At 38.3% G+C, this 25,218-nt stretch overlaps 1 protein-coding gene and 1 pseudogene across 1 annotated transcript in view; one reads left to right on the forward strand and one right to left on the reverse strand.

The window, feature by feature from the left end:
* The window catches only part of IPO8 (importin 8), an 80,942-nt gene extending 64,873 nt beyond the window's left edge, over positions 1–16,069 (reverse strand). The window contains exons 1-3 of the mRNA XM_047065859.1: positions 15,870–16,069; positions 9,730–9,811; positions 2,946–3,102 (exon numbers count right to left, since the gene is read on the reverse strand). Of these exons, the coding sequence (XP_046921815.1) occupies positions 2,946–3,102; positions 9,730–9,811; positions 15,870–15,953 (323 nt within the window). The 5' untranslated portion in view covers positions 15,954–16,069. The remainder of the gene's footprint in view (positions 1–2,945; positions 3,103–9,729; positions 9,812–15,869) is intronic.
* Positions 16,070–20,789: 4,720 nt separating this feature from the next.
* Positions 20,790–20,867, forward strand: LOC124502846 (uncharacterized; annotated as a pseudogene).
* Positions 20,868–25,218: the final 4,351 nt, after the last annotated feature.

Raw genomic sequence — 25,218 nt, forward strand, 5'->3', positions numbered from 1 at the left:
TATATTATATAGTTACATATCTGGGGTAGGGGGAAAAAAACAACAGTCCTATAAAGGAAAACCTCCTCAGTATCTTTACTTATGAAAACAAACAAAATAGGTAATTTCCTAAAATGAATGAAAACTTTCCAACAGGATTATCCTAAATACAGCTTTGGGGAAAAACAAGAAATTAAAAATAAAAATTCATTTAAATTTTTGCCAAAAAAAAAAAAAACAGACAACAAATCCACCTCAGCTCTGCAAAATTTTCCAGCTTTTGGTTATTATATCCTAAGGGGAAAACAAAACAAAACAAATAAAGTATTGTATAATTTCAACTGGAAAAAGTCTAAAAATAGTCAAAGTAGGTAAAACAGAGGCCGTCATAACCATGGGAAGCATCTCTGTGAGCCAAAACCTTGAAGCATCCATTATCAGTTAATAGCCAACACAGTATGCTGCTCCTATCAAAGCTTCCTGAGATAATAATTTCTTTACTTTAAGAATAAGAAACTATTAGCAGGCAATTCTTGAAGATGAAAGCTAAGAGTTATTTGCAAAGAAATGAAGAAAAAGGCAGTAAGAAAGTCATGAAACAGAATTCTCTTTAATTTTTTTTTAATGTTTTATTTATTTTTAAGAGAGAGAAACAGAGTGTGAGTGAAGGAGAGGCAGAGAGAGGGAGACACAGAATCTGAAGCAATATCCAGGCTCTGAGCTGTCAACACAGAGCTTGATGCAGGGTTTGAACCCACGAACCATGAGATCATGACCTGAGCCGAAGGTGGACGCTCAACCCACTGAGCCACCCACGTGCCCCAAGAGAATTCTCTATAATAACACCACAAAGTTAAGTGATAAAAGATGTGACCTCATAACGTTTAAGTCAGTAATCATTTCTACAATGGGATCCCTACTGTATTGAGATTGAAAAAAAAAATAAGGAAAACATTTTTCTTCTACAAACAATCAATATGTCCTTATGTGGTCATTTGCAAATGGTTAGGAAAAAAAACTGTGTTCAGTTGAATAGCCAATAACTAGGATTCTCTGAAATGAAACCCACAAAATAATACCTTTACTTTATGTTACAAAATCCATTTGAAAAATTTCCTTTGCAATACTCTTAAACTTTGAAAACAGTTCTTCAAAAGTGATTACAATTAAGCTTTAAGGACATAAAGCAACTGCCTCATAACAAAGATAAAAGTCTCCTCTTGCACCACCAGCAGTTGTTCCCAAACAATAAATAGGTCATATTTGTGTGCAATAAAACTGAAACTTTTCATTTTTCTAAATTTCACCTTCAGGTGACCCTCCCCCGTCAACCCTTTCTTATTCCAACCACACCAAGAATGGCAGTGAGCAGCCATCCTTTCTTCCATTACTGTGTGGAAGGATCACACAATTCAGAGAGGAAATGTAAAGATCTGACAAGACACAAACACATGACAGTAGCATAGGGGAACCCACTGCCAGACTGGTGTTTGGGCACCCCACTGAGAATAATGGTGATTGTCTTTAATCAATATGCCTACTTTCTCCTCTTAACTAACAAAATAACTACACAAAGAGGAGTTCAATGTTTATTCTCCTTCCTTTTGTTCTCCTCCCACGTTTTTCCCCTACTACTGCTTATGACATAATGTACATGAGACACTCGGGGATAAAGCTATATCTCATCTCTTAACATTAAACAGTTTCATTCCCCTACCTCAGGTTCACCTATTTCCCTCCTCCCTTTTCAACAGAAACTTAATTACAAGCTCACATTGAAAAAAAATCTATTTTTCCTTTTTTAAAATTGCAAAATTTTTATGACTCAAGAGCTCTGCTGTGCAATAGGGGAAGCCACTAGCTCTATGTTAACACTTTAACCAAAATTAGATGAAAAATTCAATTCCTCAGTTACAGTAGCCACATTTCAAGTACTCAATAGTCATGCCATGGCTATAGATTTCCATCATCACAAAAAGGTCTCTTGGACAGTGCTGCTCTATAGCATCCAATCTGAATTTTATTTTTTTTATGTTTGTTTGTTTATTTATTCTTTTGATAGAGAGAGTGCACACACCACAGAGGGGCAGAGAGAGAGGGAGAGAGAGAATCCCAAGCAGGCTCCATGCCATCAACCTGGAGCCCAATGCAGGGCTCAATCCCACAAATTGCGAGGTCATGACCTGAACTGAGAAATCAAGAGCTGGACGCTCAACCCACTAAGCTACCCAGTTGCCCCTCTAACCTGAATTTTAAAAACCAGGGGCTCCTGGGTGGCTCAGTGGGTTGAGCATCTGACTTTTGATTTCAACTCAGGTCATGATCTCATGGTTCGTGAGTTTGAGCCCCACGTCGGGCTCTACACTGACAGCATGGAGCCTGCTTGGGATTCTTCCTCTCTCCCCGCCCCACCCTTGCTCATGTTCTCTCTCAAATAAAAATTTTTTTTAAATAAAATAAATTTAAAAACAATAAAAAATAAAAACCAGAGCCAATCTTCTAGCTTATACCTACTCTATCCTGTCTTCTCCAAAGGAAAAGATACTTAGTTCATAAAAAATGAGTAAAAAGATAGGTAAAGTATAAAGAAAAGTGGTAGGTTAAAATTCCCAGAAGTCAATTTCCCTGTATCAGGGTGGGGGAAGTGGCAGTAACAGATAGTAAAACGTAAAGAAACCATAACTAAGAACACAGATTATTTAAATAGCAAGGATTTATATAATCTTAGTTAAGTATGATTTTTGCCTTAACTCTTTGTGGCTAATTATGGCAACTAAATCTTTTCCAAAATATTCTGAGGCAAATAATTACAAATGCAAAGACAAATAAGTAAAACAATATTTTTTGAGTGCCCACCTTCATTACTTTACCTCTTTAGAAATACGAACTTGAAGCTGATGATTAAATCCAACCTCTCCCATCCAAGTATTTTGTGCCTGCTACTAATCATATATAGTATAATGTACCTCACTAAATCTGGAGACCGAATTATTCCTTCCACAATGTTATCACGTATTTGCTGGCGATCGTTTTCATGAATGTTGAATGGAAATACCGCTTCCCCTGGTGGAGGTTCTCGGTCAGGCCAGTACTGTGTCACCATGTTCTTCAAGTAAATGGCAGCTAAGATAGAGGAAAACAATGCTAATGTAGCAGTATTGAAAAGATGGCTTTAATTCAGCTTTACAGAGCATGCAAGGCTAAGCCCTTCACTGCTAAACATGATACTCAGCAAAAATGGAAAATCTTACAATTATAAATAGCAAACTGGGGAAGGGAAAATGTGTAAGAAATGTAAGTTTCTCTTTAACTCGTAAAGCAAATTTAAGCAGAAAACATTTCATTAAATCAAGCTTCCGAGTTTATATGACAGAAAAATGATCGAGGAATCAAGTATGCATCCTTAGACTAAATACCAGGTAGTCTAAATGAAACTATCTTAATGTACTTTAATATCATAAAAATCATACAGTTCATAATGCCTAATGCTGAGTTTACAACAGGTGAAATTCTACTGTCCTTCAGGTAGACTGCTTCTCCTGTTTATTTTCTTTCACTGGCTACTATCCTGCACATACTACCATATTTGAAATATTGCTAATCTTTGTCTAACCCTTCTAAAATAATTACCACTTATAAATACAATAATAGGGAAAAGGACATCAGCCTTCAAATATTTTTGTAAAACCTCAGAAAATTTCTCAGCTGTTTATTTCTATCAAAATACATAATTAATCATTTTGTTCCTATTCTTTCCAGCCATCTTCAATAGTTAGCAAAACGCTTCTGAAAGAAACAAGCTGACATACTACAACAGGGTTTTGATAGGGAAAGTGAAGCTCTCTAATTACCCCAGCTGAATACTGAATGTAAATACTCACTTATAATATCATATGCTTATACATACATAATATATAATAAAGAAATGCGAACTACAAAGACGTGTAACTTTCTTCCCTTCATTTTCTCCTCTCCCTTTTTGCCCCACCATACCCTCCCTTCATCCCAGTTTTAACATAAAACTAAATTAGTTCACAGAAGCATTATAACACAAAGAATAAACCAACATGTTCTACACTGCCTATAATACAATTGAAATTTAATGAAGCCATGAACTTGACATACTATAAGCTCTTCTTTCATTAGTTTTGATTCAACAAAGGTCTGAAAAAGACAATTCCACTTAGGATTTCCATTTTTTTTTTTGATAAAAACAAAAATTATTTGAGAAAGAGAGACAGAAGGGGGGGTATGCCTTGAGTTTTTGTCTTAACTTGTTTTTAATTAGGTTACACAAGCTCTGGACTAAGCACCATCTTTTATCCCAGTCATTTATTATATTATTAGCCATAAAAATTTATAGACTGTTGAAAAACTGAATAAGTGATCTAAGAATATGGTCCAACCTGTCAGTAGTTCAGAATGATTTTATTAGACTAATCTTTGCAAAAAGAAAATCAGCTATATATTTTTAAACATTTATTTATTTATTTTAGAGAGAGAGAAAGAGAGAATGCAAGCAGGGGGAGGGGCGCAGACAGAGACAAAATCCCCAGCAGGCTCTGCACTGTCAGCACAGGGCCCTACATGGGGCTCAAACCCATGAACCATGAGACCATGACCTGAGCCAAAATCAAGAGTCGGACACTTAGCCACCCAGGCACCCCAAAAATCAGCTATATTATACATAAGACCAAATTTTAATCTCTACAGAACTAGCCTTGAAAATAGCACCTTTCAGACAGCAAAGATACAGACATAGTAAAATAGTGGACTTACCTATAATTTAGTCTTTAGTGCTATTAATTTTACCACAAAAAAATATTTTTATTATAGGGCTCCATACAAGATGGCCTACATAAAAGGCACACCAATTTATGTATGTTAAAATAAATCTTGGGGCGCCTGGGTGGCTCAGTGGGTTGACTGTCCAACTCTCGATTTCGGCTCAGGTCATGATCCCAGGCTCATGTGATTGAGCCCCTTCTCAGGGCACCACACTGAGCATGGAGCCTGCTTAAGCTTCTCTCTCTCTCTCTCTCTCTCTCTCTCTCTCTCTCTCTCTCTCTGCCCTTCCCCACACCCTCTCTCTCCCTCAAATAAAAATTTTTAAAAATCGTAACATAAATCTTCAATTAGTTAAAACAAAATTGAACTTAATGTAATAATTTAAAAAGAGAATATTAATTTCTCTTATGGATAATCATGGATTGCTAAGAATGATGAAGGAAAAGTACCAAAGATAATTCAAACTATCAATAACCTAAAAACCTTCCTTTAATTATTTAAAGTTATCTAACCATCTGCCAGACCTAAGAAACAAAATCAAAACAAAACAAATATCATCTTAATCCAGTCATAAAGAAATTATTAAACTTTATTTTTCTGCAAAATCTCCTTACCATTCCAAGCATCTTAAGTTTGAAATTAACTTTCTAAAGCATACACACAGTTCCCTTCTCAAGCATAATGAATCACCACTTACGCCCTACGCTCTGGACCCAGACCCACAACTACACAGGTCAGTCAGTCCCAGAATGTCAAAGGGGAAAGGATGCCACTATGAACACATGGAAGCAAAATGCTGTGCTTTTTGAGTTGATGTTTCTAAGCTTTTCTATTTTCATTGTAATTTAGTAGCCGCCCCCCCTCAGTTGAATCTGTTAATGGCTAGGAAATCAAATAAAGTGTGTAAATTATATCCAAAACAAAATCAAATAGATTCTAAGAACCAAGGAACTTCATACAAACAAGACCCATGAATTTTAATGGAAGAGTTTCTTGTAATGCTTTTGGACTGATCGGAGGCTTATTCCTGGTTTTTTCTAGGTTCTGTATTTTAGAACATTAAGGTTAAACTTAAAGAATCACCTGTGAATTGCTTAGCTATAAGCTGAATTTTTATATCCTCTCCCTATCCATCTTTTAGAAATATATACAAAAAGCCAGGAGAACAAAAAGCAAGCAAGTGACAGAAAACAGAATCCATGCTATTCTTTAAATGACAGTCCCCGCACCAGACACTAACAATGCTTCTTTGGGTCTAATGTAACACCCACTCCTCAACTACCACTTTTTTTTTTAATCTTTTTTTTAAAGATTTTATTTTTAATCTTATTAATAAAGATTATTAATAAAGATTAATCTATTTATTTTAATTTTCACACCAAACATGGGGCTTGAATTCACAACCCCAAGATGAAGGGTCACAAATTTTAAATCCAAACTACTTTTCTGCTGACAGTAACTCCAAAATGTACTAAAGAAAAGACATTTCTTAACCTAAGTTTACATATATTAGAGGGTCTCCTCACAGGCAAGGAGTAAAAAACTGGAAGCAAAGTCACTTGAGAGATTCTTAATCATAACTGTACTAAATTTAAAATGGATTCCTTTCTCTGCATATTACATGATAATATTAATAATGCTATTATGCCTCTCAATACCTCAAAAGGAAACAAGAGAACATCCAAATTTATTTTATTTTGCTTACCAATATAGAAATGTTACATTTTTTTTTCCTATTTCTTCACAGTAAGGTAATATAAGGGACATTCACTAATGAGCTTGATTGATGGTAGTAAGAATATTTTAGTATTGCCCACAAACCAAAAAATCAAGAACTGAATATTCTGCAGAACTATGTCTTTCCAGTTAACACTAGCATAATTTTTTACAGTTTTATGCAGGCTTTTTTTTTTTTTCAAAGCAAAGATCACATCATTCTTTTTTAAATGTCATGATAACACAAGTTACTTGTCTGGGCGTCACCATAAGGTTCTTAGAGCATCCTTGTATTTTAATCATAGATTAAATAGGACAGAAAATGTATAAGTAGCATTCAAATTTAGGACAGTTATAATGTAGAATTTTACACTGTGTATTTCAGATTCTATGATAAAATGGATGCTCTAGGATAGAAAATTACCTAATAAATTAAAAAATGAACCACCAAGATAAACTCTGTCCTGTGACTAACAGATTTGAAATCTACATAAATTATGAAGAAAAATTGCCTACAAATGCCATTTACATTTTATATCAAAACTTAATTACCTAAGTTATTAAGATTCAAAGTTGCATAGAGGATATGAGGAATCTAGCATTTAATGCAGTACTGATACAAAAAGTAAGCAAAAGCAACTTGGTGAGAAGATTCAAAATTCTAAATGTTGAGGAGCCTGGGTGGCTCAGTCAGTTGAACATCTGACTCTTGATTTCAGCTCAGGTCATGATCTCATGGTTCGTGAGTTCGAGCACAGCATTGGGCTTGCTGCTGTCAGCCCAGGGCCTGGAGCCTGCTTCAGATTCTGTGTCTCCCTCTCCCTCTGCCCCTCCTCTCCTCATGTTCTGTCTGTCTCTCTCTCAAAAAATAAAATAAACATTAAAAAAAAAAAGATTTAAACTGAAGTACTCCCCCGCTCACACTCTCTCTCAAATATGAATAAACATAAATATATATATATATCAAATTGTTTAAATTAACTATAGTAGTGGGGTGCCTGGGTGGCTCAGTCAGTTAAGCATCCGACTTCAGTTCAGGTCATGATCTTGCAGTTCCTGGGTTCCAGTCCCGCGTTGGGCTCTGTGCTGACAGCTCAGAGCCTGCAGCCTGCTGCCAATTCTGTGTCTCCCTCTCTCTCTGCCCCTCCCTTACTCACACTGTCTCTCTCAAAAATAAATAAACATTAAAAAAAATTTTTTTTTTAAAAACCAACAGTTAGTTGATCATAGGTATCAATGGGGGTGGAATTAAGGGCAATCCAATGAGTTTTTGTAATGTTCATACATCATGTAAAGAAGACATATTAAATTAACAAAATGCTTTAAGAGCTTTAAAAATACTATTTCTACAAAGCTTCACAGGAACTTCACAATGGCCCAATAAATACTTATTTAGGTTATTAAAATAGGTTCCATTCAGCAAAATTTTATTTCGGAACAGCCCTATTTTATGAAACAAAGATTAAACAACTGAGAGTTATGGTTTCAAAAAATCTACACAGAAGTCTTATAAACCTTATTAAAGTAACAAATAATTGTAATGCGTATGTTTCTCTATAGGTTTTCCTTTGTTTTCTTTTTTTAATGTTTATTTATTTTTTGAGAGAGAGAGAGACAGAGCACAAGCAGGGGAGGGGCAGAGAGAGAGGGAGACAGAGAATCTGAAGCAGGCTCCAGGCTCTGAGCTGTCAGCACAGAGCCCGATGTGGGGCTCAAACCCACAAACGGATCATGACGTGAGCTGAAGACAAACACCTAATGAACTGAGCCACCCAGGCTCCCCTCTACAGGAAATAATACATATTGCTGTTAAGTATTTTCCCAAAGCTAATGATTCCTTACCTTTTTCTTTGTTATGTTCAAGGAAAATTAAATACTTTCATCAGCATATGGAGTATAAACTCATCTCTATAAAACTGTTAATTTGTACTTCTACCTGAACATATGCAAAAATTAATGTTCACCTAATATTAACAATGGCCATTTCTGAGCAATGAAAATACTGGGCAATTTTTTTTACTTTCCTCTTTGTATTTTTCTGTATTGCCCAAATTATTTACAATGAGCATATAACAATAACATAATAAAAAAAGTCTTTTCAGATTTTTAGCATTTGTCATTTTACTCCTTTTATCTTGAAATTACTATCTTTTCAGGACTCATGACACTCCAAGGCTTTCACCAGTTTTTACTTTCTGGGCTTTAATGACCAGCTCATTAAAAAGGCAAAAAGAGGAATACACAGCATCATGGAACTACCATAAGGTCCCAGAGACTTCAAATTAAGTTTCATGTTTAAAACAAAAGTCCTGCTCCCCAAACATGTGTTTAGGATCATCTGTGCATATATTATCTCCATGATCTGACTTATGAATGGAGCTCAAACCCACATACATAAATTCATAGTCTTAAACTGTGGGACCAAAGAGTGGGCCACCAGGAATAAAAAAAAAAAAAAAAAAAAAAAAAAAAAAAAATTATGGAGATTAACCTATTAAAATTGTGAAAGCCAAGGGAAAAAATGGCAAAGTTACCAAGGAATCCACAGGTAAAAAGGAAAGAAGAGGAAGAGGCAGGGGAGATGTAAGAGCTCAGTATCTACCTCTAAGTTTCCAGGGAAAAAGAAAGTGAGTTTCTAAGCCATTAGAAATGCTTTATGTGTGGGGCACCTGGGTGGCTCAGTTGGTTGAGCATCAGACTTTGGCTCAGGTCATGTTCTCGAGGTTTGTGAGTTTGGGCCCCACATCTGGCTCTGTGCTGACAGCTCAGAGCCTGGAGCTTGCTTCCGATTCTATGCCTCCCTCTCTCTCTCTGCCCCTCCCCCACACATACTCTGTCTCTCTCTGCCTCTCAAAAATAAAGAAAATTTAAAAAAAAAATTTTTTTTTAATTTTTTTTTCAACGTTTATTTATTTTGGGGACAGAGAGAGACAGAGCATGAACGGGGGAGGGGCAGAGAGAGAGGGAGACACAGAATCGGAAACAGGCTCCAGGCTCTGAGCCATCAGCCCAGAGCCTTGACGCGGGGCTCGAACTCACGGACCGAGAGATCGTGACCTGGCTGAAGTCGGACGCTTAACCGACTGCGCCACCCAGGCGCCCCAAAAAAAATTTTTTTAAATAAAAAAAAAGAAATGCTTTGTGTGTACTTCCATTTTTTAAAGAAATCACAGATACTTAGAATTAAGATAAAACTCTAGTTGTACTTTTACCTATAATTTTATAAAAGATAAAAAACCTACTCACCTGCCTGGCGTACTGGGAATTCCACATGGTCAGAGACTATAATCCGAAGTAAACTGGGGGCAAAATTGATAATCTTGTAGGACTGAAATTACAAAGAAATATTTATAAAATAGGGCAATACAAACAAGTAACTGTTAACACTGTAACTGAATACATTACTATGCAAATAAAAGGAAAACTTTTAAAGTGAGAGAAATTCTCCAAGGCAAAATTAAGATTACCAAAATACTTCAAATCAAAATTGTAACAAATTGATGAATAAAGGAGTAAGAACATTTTTACAGTTTTTTTAACATACATTGTCAAAAATGCTCTCTAGAAACTATGTAGCAATTTAGAGTTTTTTTTAACATACATTGTCAAAATGCTCTCTAGAAACTATGTAGCAATTTACACTCCCTAAAGTAGAATACCCCCATCTATCCAATACAAGGATTAGCATTATCATTCTTTCAAAACTTTAAAACCTTACTCTCATATCATTTCTGCTAGGTTGAAATTTTATCAACAAAAAGGTTGGCTATTTGTTTTCTTCTACAAATTGAGTATTCCCTTTATCCTTTTTTAAACAAAATATTTGTTTTATTCTTTAAAAATCCTAAGAACTATTTGTGAATTTAAAATCTTAACCTTTTATTGCACCTATACATTCCAAGTGTTTCTTCCCAGCTTATTTGTGCTTCAATTTTGCTTGTATTATTTTTGACAAACAGAAACGTGGAAAACATGGGCTACAGAAAACAGGAGATCCAACGCAGGAAAACAGACAAGATAATGTTAATTATGGAGAGGAGAAGGTTATGGAGATTATGGAAGTTATGGAGAGGAACCAGTCCAGATTGGAACAATGTGCCTCACAAGACAGTGTTGAGAGGTATCATCACCATCTGCCCTCTGCTGGCGGAGCATCTTTTAAACTTGACACCCAGGGGCACCTGGGTGGCTCAATTGGTTAAGCATCTGACTTGGGCTCAGGTCATGATCTCATGGTTCATGAGTTCAAGCTCCACATCAGGCTCTGAGCTGTCAGCACAGCACAGGAGCCTGCTTGGATTCTCATCCTCTCTCTCTCTCTCTCTCTCTCTCTCTTTCTCTGCCCCTCTCCTGCTCACACTCTGTCTGTCTCTCTCAAAAACAAATAAACATTAAAAAAAAGTTTTTTAATAAAAAAAATAAAATAGACTTGATGCCCAAGTGAGCCTATACTGAATGCCTGCTGCCTAGGTCACTTCCCACACACATGTTCTACTTTGAACTACTCCTGAGTTTGGCCATGGTGACTTTAGAAGTTAAAAAATACAGGCGCACCTGGGTAGCTCAGTTGGTTAAGTGTCCAACTTCATCTCAGGTCATGACCTCACAGTTCATGAATGTGAGCCCCACATCGGGCTCTGTGCTGACAGCTCAGAGCCTGGAGCCTGCTTCAGGTTCTTTGTCTCCCTCTCTCCCTGCCCCTCCCCTGCTTGCTCTCTCTCTCAAAAATAAATAAGCATTAAAAAAATTTTTTAAAAAAAAGTTAAAAAGCACAGAGCAGCCCATTCCTTCTGACCATATTCCCTCCAGATGTCTACTACCTGGACCATGTTACCACCGTGCCACATTCCCAGAGCTTACAATTGGCCTTGCCCACAGACATTCCCAGAAAGGACTCAAATTCTCAGTGAGGCTAAAGCTGACAATGATGCAGAGAATCTGTTCAGTTTACCTTCTCCCAGGAGCCTGGATCTATGGTGGCATCCCTTTCAATTTACCGTTAGGTTTATGTATGCCACTCAACTTATTAATTTATCACCTTTCTTATTCATTTATTCATAATAGCATTTATTAAGATAAGGATTTGACTAAAAAATCTGGAGAAAACCCGCATCTTTACAATATCAATCCTTTCCATCCAAGAACATTATGCTTTCCAAATCTTTCTATAAAATTTTGAATTATCTTATAATTGTTCTCCTTTTTATCCTGTATAAATCTCAGAATCTTCAATCTGTTGTATATAAAGTAAATTCTCTTTCATTTACCATTGAAACCACCATTTTAAAGTAGTTTTTAAGAAAATAGATTTCTTTTAACAGCAGTTTACAGGAGTCAAAATTAATACAGATTTAACCCAATCTAACCTATGTTTACATTCTTATTAAACAATTCATGTTTATGATAATGAAAGATCCTTTAGTGAATCAAGATTAAAACTCTACTTGAGACACCTGGGTGGCTCAGTCGGTTAAGTGTCTGACTTCAGCTCAGGTCATGATCTCACGGTTTGTGGGTTTGAGCCTGGCATCATGCTCTGTTGCTAACAGCTCAGCCTAGAGCCTGTTTCAGATTCTGTGTCTCCCTCTCTCTCTACCCCTCCCCCACTCACACTCTGTCTCTCTCTTTCAAAAATAAACATAAAAAATTTAAAAAAAAAAAAAACTCTACAGTTTTACATGCCTGGGTGGCTTGGTTGTGTAAGTGGCCAACTCTTAATTTCAGCTCAGGTCATGATCTCACAGTTCAAGAGAGCGAGCTCCACACTGGGCTCTGCACAGACAACGTGGCGCCTGCTTGAGATTCTCTCTCTCACCCTCTCTCTCTGCCCCTACCCTACTTGTACGCTCATCTCTCTGTCTCTCTCTCAAAATGAATAAAAAGAAAACAAAAAAACAAACATGTATAGTTCTAATCCATACAGTTAGATACTTAATATACAAAGTACAAAACTTTACACTTGATTAACGGTATCTATTTAAGAAGACTTATTGTGGAGATTGCTTTTATTTCAACACTATTACCTTTATACACATTTTGGAACTCCTCTTTTTGCAAATGCTTGCCATTTCAATGAACTTGTACAACTTTTTCTCTTCTCCTTTCAGCCCTGATTCAGCCTATGTTAATCTGGCCAGCTAAAACATTCAAGGGTAAATTCAGATAGAATCTCATACTACTTTCCTCACAAATATTTCTCCCATTTCTTTTTCCACCTTGGGCTTCAAGTTTCTAAGAAAAAAAAAATTTCTTGATATTTACTCTGTATCTGTGAAGCTTTCTGAAAACAAAAGTTTGCTTACTGGGGCACCTGGGTAGTGCAGTCAGTTAAGCTTGATCTCAGGTCAGGTCATGATCTCATGGTTCATGAGTTCAAGCCCTGCATCCGGCTCTCTGCTGTCAGCACAGAGCCTGCTTCAGGTCCTCTATCTCCCTCCCACCTCTGCCCCTCCCCTGTTCATGCTCCCTCTCTCAAAAATAAATAAGCATTTAAAAAATTAAATAAATAGATATATAAATAGATAGATAGATAAATAAATAAATAAATAAATAAATAAATAAATAAATAAGAGTTTGCTTACTTACCTAAATTCTGCATCTGATGAGAACTCATTTAAAGCAACGATCTGATGTTTCCCATTCTCTGCCTCACTGTTCCCATTACATTAACTTTTCTAGTCCTCCAACATCCAAGTTGAAGTCCTTTACTGGACTTGCTCTTCCCTCTGTTGCCTTCCCAGTCCTTCAGTTGCTTCACTCCTTCACAACATCTAGGTCTCTACTCAGGAGAATGACCACCCTATTTGTACACCCCAACACTGTCTCTCCAGGACTTTATTATCTATAGCACTAATGACCTGAAATTATATTATTTACTTGTCTGTAAACCCCACTAGAATGCAACCTCCGTGAAAGCAGAGCCTTGTATTAGTGCCTGCATTATAACTCAATAAATATGTTATTCATATAAGCAATCTCTCTTAAAGGGCAACAGAAATGATATAGATAGATGCACGGAAAAGCGGGGATTCCAAAGCTTGGCAATAAAAGTAATTATCTTTATTTCCCTATTAAGGCCATGTGGAGAATGCTTTTTTAGAAAAAGATACTTTTCTGTATGAGTTACTGGAGCAAGATATCTACCCATTTCTACTTTCCTTTGCTGCTGCTAAAGGGACTTCTGGGTCTACAGACAAGGAGGAATATATTCAGGATGCATTCTTAATATCATGAGAGAAAATGAAAATCCGTTTTCCCATATATACAACATCATACACGGCAATCAAGAAACCAGTCACTGGTAACAGATATATGTTGGCTACAGAAAAATATAGCTTCAAACAAGAATTTACCCTCCAGATCACAGGCTGTTGTTTTGAAACTGCCTACTCTTCTACCTAACAATTGACAAATCATCAATACACTGCTCCCATTTCCTCAGCCTATTTGCTGAGGGGGGACCTAGACTAAAATAAATGAACTGGACCCGAATCACTTATGGTAGATGACCCACCCATTTATCCAACAAAGCAAGATGTTACAGTGGCGATAAAGAATAAGCATACAAAACCCAACATTATAACCATATTTTACTATAAGGTTATGCAACATTATACTTGTCTTCTACTTACAGACAATTCAAAACAAAACACAACTCAGAGCATATTACAATCCAAAGCATTACACAAAATATAAATACTAAACGAGTGGCACAGCAATAAGCTAGTTTTAGAAGCTGCAGAGGAAATTATGGTCTGTGATGAAATGGGTGGATATGGGGCAGGGCAGAGTCAGGACGAAATGGTTTTGGATTGAAATACCATGAAGAAAAATGCAGAACTGGGCCCCAAGTGTCTCTCCTAGTTCTGCAGGCTTTCCCACCAACCTTCTCCTTCTATACAGTCTGCACTTAAATACTGATGAATCAAAAACAAAGCAAGGATAGGCTAACAGAGGCAGGAAGGTATAACATGACATCAAAGATACGATCCCTACTGACACTATCAAAATAACATCTGGCCTCATTGTGAAGAGAAGGGGGTCACAAACAGGCCAACTCCCCTGTTCATACTAGTAGACTGCAAGTTCAGCTCTTGCTTTGTTCCTTCTAACCAACCCCTGGATTGCTATTCTTCTGGCCAATCAACATATAGTACCTCTACTCTGCAAAGCCTGGGACAGGTACTGACTTTAACTTTCCACTAGTGAGTAAGAGTCCTTTTCTTTTTGAGGTACTAACACATTCTTTTAGGCTTCAGTTTAACTCAACCAGTGTTTTCACTCTCCCTTTTATCTCTTCAGAATCCTGAATTCACACTTACTCCAAGCACCACTCAGATTTCCCACTGGATTTCAAAGATTCAAAACACATAGCTGCACTTTGAAGTCAATTCCAACCAGGGAAAACTTGAGAGAACTCCTACAGAAACTTTTACTTAAGTTGCTCTCAAACTTCAGGAAGCACAGAATCACCTAGCCAGCTAATTAAAACATAATTAGGCCCCACCCCAGAGTTTCTGATTCTCTAAATGTGAAGCCCCATAACTTCCATTTCCAACAAGTTCCCAGGTGATGTTGATTCCTTTACATTTTAAAGAGTACCCCCCAAAACCAACCAGCTGTCACTCTTAATTCGTGAGAGGTCTATCATTATTTACAGGTGAGGAGGGAAAACATAAGGTAGATTTTGGGATCATTACAATTTCTAAATGTCAGTGGTAACGCTGGAACAAGATCAGGGCTAGTAAGAACAGAGAAGATAAAAGAAAGTCTTACACATTTTAGCGTTTATAAGACATCCCTCCAAACACAAATTACTCGACGTGTCTTTTGTAAAGTAGTACCACCATGAAAATTGCCTGTTGTTCCCCCAGCACTCTCCCGGCAGCGTTTCCCAGCAGTCCAACAAAACTCTGCCAATCAGTGTCAAAAACAGTCCTACCAAGCCCACAGAAGCAGGCGCTGGGCAGGGTTTCCCATCGCAACACCTAAAAAGGGCTGGTCTGGAGTAAAGCCGAACTCAGATTTGAATTTTAAGTGAATTTTCCCACCCGTGTCCCTAAATCAGCGAACTTAGGGAAATCACACCCTGCAAACACTAGCAAAGCTTGCCAAAGCCTCTTTCTCCGGACCAAACGGGCTAAACAAACTGCACCGTGGAAGGAAAATGACACGAAAAGATGCAAAGGTGGCCAACAGGTGCGCGAGTTGTTCAGAAAAGATCCAGGGAGTGCCGCTAAACTGGACCCCGGGGCGGGGGGCGAGCCGGGCCGAGACCAGCGCCAGGGTCCGAAGCCCCCGTTGGGGTGGAGATCGGGGCGCCGAGGAGGGAAAGCCGGGCGAGACCGCGGGGGGTGCCAGGGGGGCGCCGCAGGCCCGCTCCTCACCTGGTTGAGCTCATTCTCAGCTGCAATTCGCAGCTTCGGGTCGATGGTGCCCTTCAGCGCCTGGATGATTCGGTTGAGGTCCATCTCCCCGGGTGGGGGCTCCGCGGCCCCCGGACCAGTAGGCCAGACTGCAGCTTTAGTTTTTCTTTTGACCCACTCAGCCTCCTCCTCCGCGACCCCTGGACTACCTCACTCCCCACCCCCCGCCACCGTCGCCACCTGCAGCCACTTGCTGCGCCACTCTGACTCCGCGCCCCCTGTCCTCCCTTTCTACCCCCCACAACTCGCTCTCCATTCACCCTTTTACGACAGCCGGTGGGAGGCGGGAGAAGGGAGAAGAGGAAGCGGCGCTTCCTTTACGGCGGCCTCTTCCCCAGGGCGTGATTCTATGGCCGCTCCCACAGGCGGCCTCCATGCTGCTGTACGAAAAAACAGTAGTGGCTTCTCTCCGGGAGGGAAACGGCACTTACTGGCTCCGGCAGGCGGCCGCCATGCTGCCTTACGGAAAACAGTCTGCCGCTTCCCAGATGAGGAAACCAGCGGGCTCGGTGTCTCTTTACAGCTGCTTCGTAATTAAGCATATACAGATGGAATGGCACTTTTTCTTAGTACGAAAACTGGGCATCACAACTGAACCTGTTCCAGGGCAGACTTGTTGGGACCTTAAGATCATCTAGCCCACACGAGGACAGGGTTCCCTTGGTTTGTAGAAACCATCATTCATTCATTCATTCATTCACTCACTCAGTGAACATTTGTTAAACATGTTTTTGAACCAGAGTACTGAGATATTTAGGTACCACATTACAACAAGATGAATGAGATGCAGGTTATTATGAAGGAAATTACAATCTGATAGAAGAGACAGATGTACAAACATTTGAAGTAATTGGAAATAAAGAGATCTGAGAAACTATGTGCCTGAGGGTTTCTGAAAAATGTCCTACCTTCTCAGAAAAGTAGTAAAAGGCAAGAAGAGTTATACAATTTCCACCCACTGTGGCCATACTTGACCTGATAAATTCAATGGCATAGTGGGTGGCGATATGTCTCTAACCGCTTCCAGTTTTGCCCTTCTTTAATCCATTCTCCACACTGCCATCAGAGCATTTCTTAAAGATTAATACTGTAATGTCCCTTGCTTGATGATTTCCATCAATTTCAAGATAAAATATAAACTCCTTACCACTCCAGGGTCTTAGGAAACCTAGTGCCTTTCAACTGTTCCAACCCTCAAGACTCTTCTCAAATTCCCTACCTTGTCTCATAGAGCCCTGCAAAGATGAGCAAAGCCATCAGGCTCAACTCACTCAAACACAAATTAATCTCTGCTTACCCCTCTTCACATCCTTACCTCCAATACAAATCCAATCCTTTCCCATCTCTTCTGGGAACTTGCTCCATAAGTTTCTCTCTTTTCTATAGATTTTTCATTAAAATAAACGTTTAGTATTAGTACATGCCTGCACTTGACAATTTTGTAAAACTTTTTCCTATATTTTCAACCCCTTTCTCTCCACGGATTCAACCTCAGCCTAAAAATATCTCCCCAGGTTAAAAGACAATCTTTCTCCAGTAATGCTCTCTAATTATTATTCATTCTTTTTCATTTTTCATTCCAAAGAATGGTCTTCACTTCTTGTCTCTACTTCCTTACTTTCCACTCATGCTTCAATCAGCCATCCCCAGGCTTCTGACCTCATTTCCCCCACTGAAACTGCCAAGCAAAAATCAACACTGATCCTTTAGATACCAAATGCAAGAGACATTTTCAGTTCTTTTCCTAAAACATCTCTTTCTTTGGTATCTGGCACTATATTACGTGCCCTTCTTCTTCTTTTTTATAGGTTTCCTTATTTTCTCTTAAAGAATATATTTGTAATGTTTTGATTACTGACTTGATCACCCAACTGTTAAACACTGGTGCTTCTCAGGACTCTGTCTTCAGCCCTCTTTGTCTTCAACCTATTCTGCTTTTGTCATTTCATCCACTTATATGCTTATATCCACAAAACTGCTCCTAACCAAAATCTCTTTTCTTAAACTAGATATTGCAAATACCTACCATGTTTCTACCCAGATATACCCAAATCCTTTAAGGCACATGTCTAAAACTGAATTCTGGTAGCACTGAAGATGGTTTGGAGTAGGGAGAGACTTGATGCAGTTATTTCAATAGCATAAAAAGAGAGAAAAGACTTTTAAAAAAATGCTGGCAAGGATGCAGAGAAACTGGATCACTCATATGTTGTTGGGGGCGGTTTAAAAGGATACCACCTCTCAGAAAACAGTGGTCAAATAAACTGGCACACCTATACCATGGAATACTACTGAGCAATAAAAAGGAATGATACATTTAACAACCAGGATGGACCTTCGGAGAAGTGAAAAAAGCCAATTCCAAAAGGTTACATACTATCTGATTCCATTTATATAACTTTTTAAATATAACATTCTTAAAATAACAAATTACAGAAAGAACAGATCAGTGGTTGTGAGGGCTTAAATGGGGCTGGGGACAAAAGGGAAGTGGGCATTATTATAAAAGGGCAACATGAGGGATCCTTCTGGTGATGGATATGTTCTTATCTCTGCTGTACCAATCTCAATATCCTGGTTGTAATATTGTATCATCGTTTTGCAAGATGTTACCATGGAGGAAATTAAAGGGTACACAGGCTCCATCTGTATTATTTCTTATAACTGCATGAGAATCTACAATTATCTCAAATAAAAAATTTGACAAAATACATAATTAAAGAGAATTGATGCTCCCATTAAACCTCTGCAGACATTGGAAAGACTCAGTGAAGATAAATTACTAAAAAACAATGTTGTCAAATTAGCAGTGTCTAAGGCAACAGGAAAAAAAAAAACATAAGTATCTATGATTCTGCTCTCAGATTTCTTTGCAAGTATTTTAAAATAGCTTTCCCTAAACTATAACTCATATTTAAATTCTATATGGCTCATTGTTTATGAGTCCCTTTTATTACTTTACATGAGAGGATGTCTTTATTTCTTGATACACTCACATTATTTATGGTAGAATTTGAGCCAGCTATATTGTCTTGGACCATCATGGTTTGCATATGCCTCTCCTCTTTGTACCTCTGTTTCCTCATCTGCTTCCAAGAGCTGTTGTGAAGACTAAATGAAATAGGCACGTTGTCCATGGTATATGCTCAGTATTAACTATCTTTGTATTCTATTTAAAAGAGAGGAGAGACCTTGTTCAACCTTTGTTGAAAGAGACATAGTGAGACCTAGTCTCACACTATGCATGGTACATAAAAAGTAATCGATAAATGGTTGAACGAATAAGTAAATGCATGTGAGAGAGGTAAGGGTTCTGAAACGGGATATCTACAATAGAAATTAAGAAAGTAAGACAGATATGAGACATTTCACAGGTTGAATCAACAGGAATTTGTGACTTACACAACATATAAAGTAACAATGGGAAGTCAAGAGTGATTCTGAAGTTTCAAGCTTTGATGACCTATGGAAGTCATTAACCAGGGAAAACAGGAATATTAAGTTTTGGAGAGAAGATCAGTTTGCCTTTCAACATGTTGAACTAGAAGCGCTTATGAGTTCTACAGCTAGAGGTTTCCAGTGACAACTGGAAATTCACATCTAGCTCTCCCTAAAGAGCTGGGTGAGGAGGTAGGAAACTATGGCAGGGATTAGAGGAAGGAATGCAGGGATGCTGTTAGAGAACTAGGAATCATCTGTCTATATAGGTTACTTGGCACAGAAACATGGACATTACCCAAGAAATACAGCATAGAGAATCACTGGCATGATTACAACTCAAATTACAGGAAGTAGTTTTTACTCCAAGCACTGCCACTGTAGCCTTTGAGATTTAATATGTTTAGTCCTCAAAATGGAATATCACACAGCTGTCCTCCCCATCTGCTGGTCTATGTTAGTAGACTTGAATCTAGTCCATACCGTAAAGAGAAAATGGGAGTAAAAACTCAACACACAAAAATCCTGATCTGTAAGTTTAATAATACATCTTTTAAACCATGATAATCTGTAAGTGAATACCTCTACCCCAAAAGTATCTACAATGGCATGGTTCTACATCATAGCATCTGAAATATATGCAAGAGTATATACACACATTTTCTAAATATAAGACCCTTAGTATTTGGGTAATAAAAGTCAATGACAGTCTCCTTTAAAATGTCACATGTAACCAAAGGTCCTAAATGGACTTTTCTAAAAGAATGTGACAGACCTCTCAGTTTTAAAAATAAAAAATCAGGGGAGCCTGGCTCAGTCGGTTAAGCATCTGACTCTTGATTTTGGTTCAGGTCATGGTCCCACAGTTTGTGAGATCAAGCCCCACATTGTCAGGCTTTGCACTGACAGCACAGAGAGCCTGCTTAGGATTCTCTCTCTCTCTCTCTCTCTCTCTCTCTCTCTCTCTCTCTCTCTCTTTCTGCCCCTCCTCCTGCTCACTTGCTTTCTCTTTCTCTCTCAAAATAAGTACACATAAAAAATAAATTTTAAAAATAAAAATAAGAAATCAGTGATAAATAAGCTAAAGCAATAAGGGATTAGGAAATTTCTGAAAGAAGCCAGAAACTTCCTTCTCCAAGAGACTGAAACAGTAGTGGTATGGGGAGGGATAAAGGCTAAAGATAGTAGTATTAACTAGAACTAAAGAAGAAATATTTAGTTTCAAATCAGGCATTTTTCTCAAAATGTCATTTCTTTACTTCCTCAGGCTTTCCACATTTCGCACTGGAAAAGGAGTCATCCTGTCTCAGCTTCAGAACCTACTGGAGTTACAACTTAGGACAGTCTCAACTGAGTCCAGTTTATCCGGTTCACAAAGTGTTTAATTAATTATAGCAAAACTGAGTAGTGCACCCAAAACGTGTGAGTTCAAAATGATGGGTAATCGCTTCTCGGCCTTTTGGCTAAGATCAAGTGTAGTATCAAAATGATGGGTAAAATATGGTAAAAGCAATAGCACCTGAGAACTGAAGACAAGGAAAAAATACTGTAGAAATTCTAGGCTGGGGCGCCTGGGTAGCTCAGCCAGCTAGGTGTCCAACTTCAGCTCAGGTCATGATCTCATAGTCTGTGAGTTCGAGCCCTGCGTCAGGCTCTGTGCTGACAGCTCAGAGCCTGGAGCCTGCTTTGGATTCTGTGTCTCCCTCTCTCTCTGCCCTTCTTCCGCTTGCACTCTGCCTCTCTCTCTCTCTCTCTCTCTCTCTCTCTCTCTCTCTCTCTCTCACAGTCAAAAATAAATAAACATTTTGAAAAAAGAAAATGCTAGGCTGAATTTGGACTTGAGAGAGCGAAGTCTGGCCCCAGCACTTCTGCTAGTGGCCTTAGAAAGTCAATCTCCAAAAGACTCAATCTTCTTATCCCAAAGCAGTGTCTACCTCACCAGGGCCATTGTGAGGATCCAATAATATCATACATGAGGGAAATGCAAATATTAGTGGGAAGTGAAAGTAGTTAGGTTTTTACAGTAAAACTCTTCCATGTGCTGCCCCGGGCTTAATGATATAAAAACAAACCCTCAACTTCTATCCAAGACAAGGTGGTATAAGAACCATGAAACCTACCACTTTTTAACAGGGGCTTCTGGCTGGCTCAGTTGGTTAAGCATCCAACTCTTAATTTCTGCTCAGGTCATGACTTCATGGCTCATGGGTTCAAGTCCCCACTTCAGGTTCTGCATGCTAAGAGTGCGGAGCCTGCTTGGGATTCTCTTTCTTAGTCTCTCTCTGCCCCTCTCCCACTCACACTCTCTCAAACTTTAAAAAAAAAATTTAACAAGTGATATGTACATTTCAAACTCTACAGCAAGGTTCAGAATGAAAAGTAAAAGTCTTCTTCCCTCTTACAACCCCCTTTCCTTAGAGGCAACATTATTAAATTTCTTGTACATACTACCAGAAAAACTGATCCAAGTAATCATACATACATTCTTTTGGAAATGTTTACAGGAACAATATTGCACTCCATAACTTCCCTACTGGCGGGCATCTAGGTTGTTTCTCCAGATTTTGCTTTAATCGTTCATACTATACAGAATATCTATAAGCATGTATCATGGCATAATTCCAAAACTATCTGTAAGATTCCAACAGTGGAATTTCTGGGTCAAAAAGTATATGCTATCTTGAAAGCTATTGCCAAGTTACTCTCCCAAAATACCAATTTTATTCCCATCTATAGTGAGTGTCCATTTCCCCAAATGCTTGCCAAAATATGCCCTTCAAAACTTTATGTATGCTTATTTCTCTGTGTATGTTTGTACAAACTGCCTCTCCACACATGTTGCCCTTTTTGGGGGGCCATCTTTTCCTTGATTTCCTCTGATTGCAGGTGGTCATTTGTCTCTTGACATTATTTCCACCAAACAGAAGTTTTGGAGAATAAATTCTATGTGTAAAATTTGTTCATCTTTTATGGCTTCTGGGTTTTGTGTCCCATCTAGAAAGCTCTTCATTCCCCCACATTAGTGCCCCCATCCTCCGCTCCAAATCACACTACCATGAAGCCCAAAGTCAACTAGTCCCACCACTGTATTCAAAGCTTCCAATTAAATTTTTGGTGCCCCACTCTTAAATATGAACAGTCAACCAATTATCACAAGGTTCTAAGCAAATATAACAACACAGATAAGAAACTAGAACCAACAGAAAAAGCGTAGGGAATAAACTACACAGGGAAGAAAACTTTATCCTTAGAGTTAGAAAATAATGCAATCGTGAAACAAGAACAGAATACATACATGTAAGGAACATCCAGATAAAAGAAGTGTACTTATAAATTTTAAATGTAGCAGAAATTTAAAACTCTGTGAACAGACAGGAAGATAAAATCAAGGAAATCTCCCAGAAAGTGAAACTTGAGAGACAAAAGATGAGAAGATTAAAGAACTGGTCCAAGGAGGTCTAGCTTTTTTTTTTTTTTAATGTTTATATATTTTTGACAGAGAGAGAGAGAGAGAGAGCGAGCGAGCATGAGCAGGGGAGGGGCAGAGAGAGAGGGAGACACAGAATCCAAAGCAAGCTCCAGGTTCTGAGCTGTCAGCACAGAGCCCAACGCGTGGCTCGAACTCACAGACCACGAGATCATGATCTGAGCTGAAGTCAGACACTCAACTGACTGAGCCACCCAGGTGCCCCAAGGAGGTCTAGCTTCTATAGTTAAGAGTTCCAGATGTAAAACAGGAAAAAAAAAAAAGTGTAACAGAATCAAAGAAATAATTCGAGATTCTCCTTTGACAATATTTATAATAGCCAAGATGCAGAAGCAATCTAAGTACCCACTGATAGAGTAATAGACATATAAGTGATGTGTATTTATACCATGGAATATTACTCAGCCATAAAAAGGATGACATCTTGCCATTTGCAACAACATGGATGAACCTAGAAGGCACTATGCTAAGTGGCATAAGTCAGAGAAAGACAAATACCATATGATTGCAATTATATGTGGAATCTAAAAAACAAAATGAAAACAGAAACAGACCCATAAATACAGAGAACTGGTGGTTGCCTGAGGGGAGGGAGTGGGAGGATCAAAGAAACGAGTGAAAGAGAGTGGGAGATACCGGCTTCCAGTTACAAAATAAGTAAGTCATGAGATGAAAGGCACAGCAGAGGGAATAGTCAATGGTATTTTAACAACATCGTATGGTGGCAGATGGCAGCTACACTTGTGATGAGCACGGCATCATGCAAAAGAGTGATTTGCTCTCAGCAAATGAAATGGATGAAATTGATACACCTGATGTGTCTGAACATCAGAATGTCATTCATCTTTGTAGCCCCAGGGCCAGGTACAAATTACATAACCCACATACTTGAAAGAGTAATCATTTATTTCAAAAAAAGAAGCCACTGAAATAAAATGAATAAAGAAATAATGTTTGGAAAATCTAGAATGAGTGAGCCTAAGGCCTCCTGGTATCGATAATGGGTTAACAGTTTATAATCTGACATTCAGCATCTTGCACTGATCACAACTGTGATATACCTATCAGTTGTCAACAGTTGCCCAAAAGCTGAAAAATGGGGACAAAGCTATTGGCTAATCATTAAAGTGGTGATTAAGAATAACCCTGAGATAAATTATCAAGTAGAGGACCTAGGGAGACAAATCTAAGGTTTTCATCAAAATGAAGTGTATGGCAGGGAAGCAGAGTGGAAACCCTATGGAAAAACTTTGATGTCTATATGCCAACAATTATTTCACTTCATAAAATACATCAACTATCATTCTTCCTATCACGAGAATCACAATAGAACATTAGCCATTAGAGCTAAGGAATTAAAATTTGTAATCAGGAAAGATTAAAGTATAAAAACACAGTATGTGATATCAAAGCAGTGTAAAAATATAGCGATTATGGAGTTGAGAAAGTTAAAACAATCAGGTGGTTGACAAATAATTGGTACAGGAAGCAAATATGCAAATCTGCCAAAAAAACATTTCCTGCTTTAAATACCTGAACTTATTCATTAAACCATTATAGAGAAGGTAACAGTAGCTCACAATTCTTGGGGGACAGTTCATTCACAAAAGACTAAAAAATTTAAAGTCAAAGAAGAAAACTCCAGGGAGAATTCAGTACATAGAAAAACTTTCTCGGGGCGCCTGGGTGGCGCAGTCGGTTAAGCGTCCGACTTCAGCCAGGTCACGATCTCGCGGTCCGTGAGTTCGAGCCCCGCGTCGGGCTCTGGGCTGATGGCTCAGAGCCTGGAGCCTGTTTCCGATTCTGTGTCTCCCTCTCTCTCTGCCCCTCCCCCGTTCATGCTCTGTCTCTCTCTGTCCCAAAAATAAATAAACGTTGAAAAAAAAAAAAAAAAAAGAAAAACTTTCTCAAAGTCCCTGGGTGGCTCAGTCAGTTGGGTGTCTGACTGGCTCAGGTCATGATCTCAGTTTGTGAGTTTGAGCCCTGCGTTGGGCTCTGTGCTGACAGCTCAGAGCCTGGAACCTGCTTTGGATTCTGTGTCTCCCTCTCTCTCTGTCCCTCCCCTGTTCACACTCTCTCTCACTCTCTCAATAAATTAACATTAAATTAAAAAAAAAAAAAAACTTTCTCTCTCCCACAGTAAGAGAGCTAAAAATCTATATATATTCAGGGACTACATGGTAACTATATGGAATGCTTTTCCTCTTGTATCTACAAGAGTTTCCCAGTAAAATATAAGTTCTTTACATGAGGTCCACAAATAGGCTTTACATATCTTTCTATAAAGATATCTGGACTTTTACTAAAACCTTCCAGAAGAACTTCCGAAAGTTATATTATTTCAGAATGAAAGATCTTTTCCATTCATTCTCAGAAGTCTAAGAA

Source organism: Lynx rufus, unplaced genomic scaffold (assembly GCF_022079265.1).
Source record: "Lynx rufus isolate CCGP_SWC_20201006 ecotype Redwood Valley unplaced genomic scaffold, mLynRuf1.p SCAF_7, whole genome shotgun sequence".
Classification (NCBI taxonomy): Eukaryota; Metazoa; Chordata; class Mammalia; order Carnivora; family Felidae; genus Lynx; species Lynx rufus.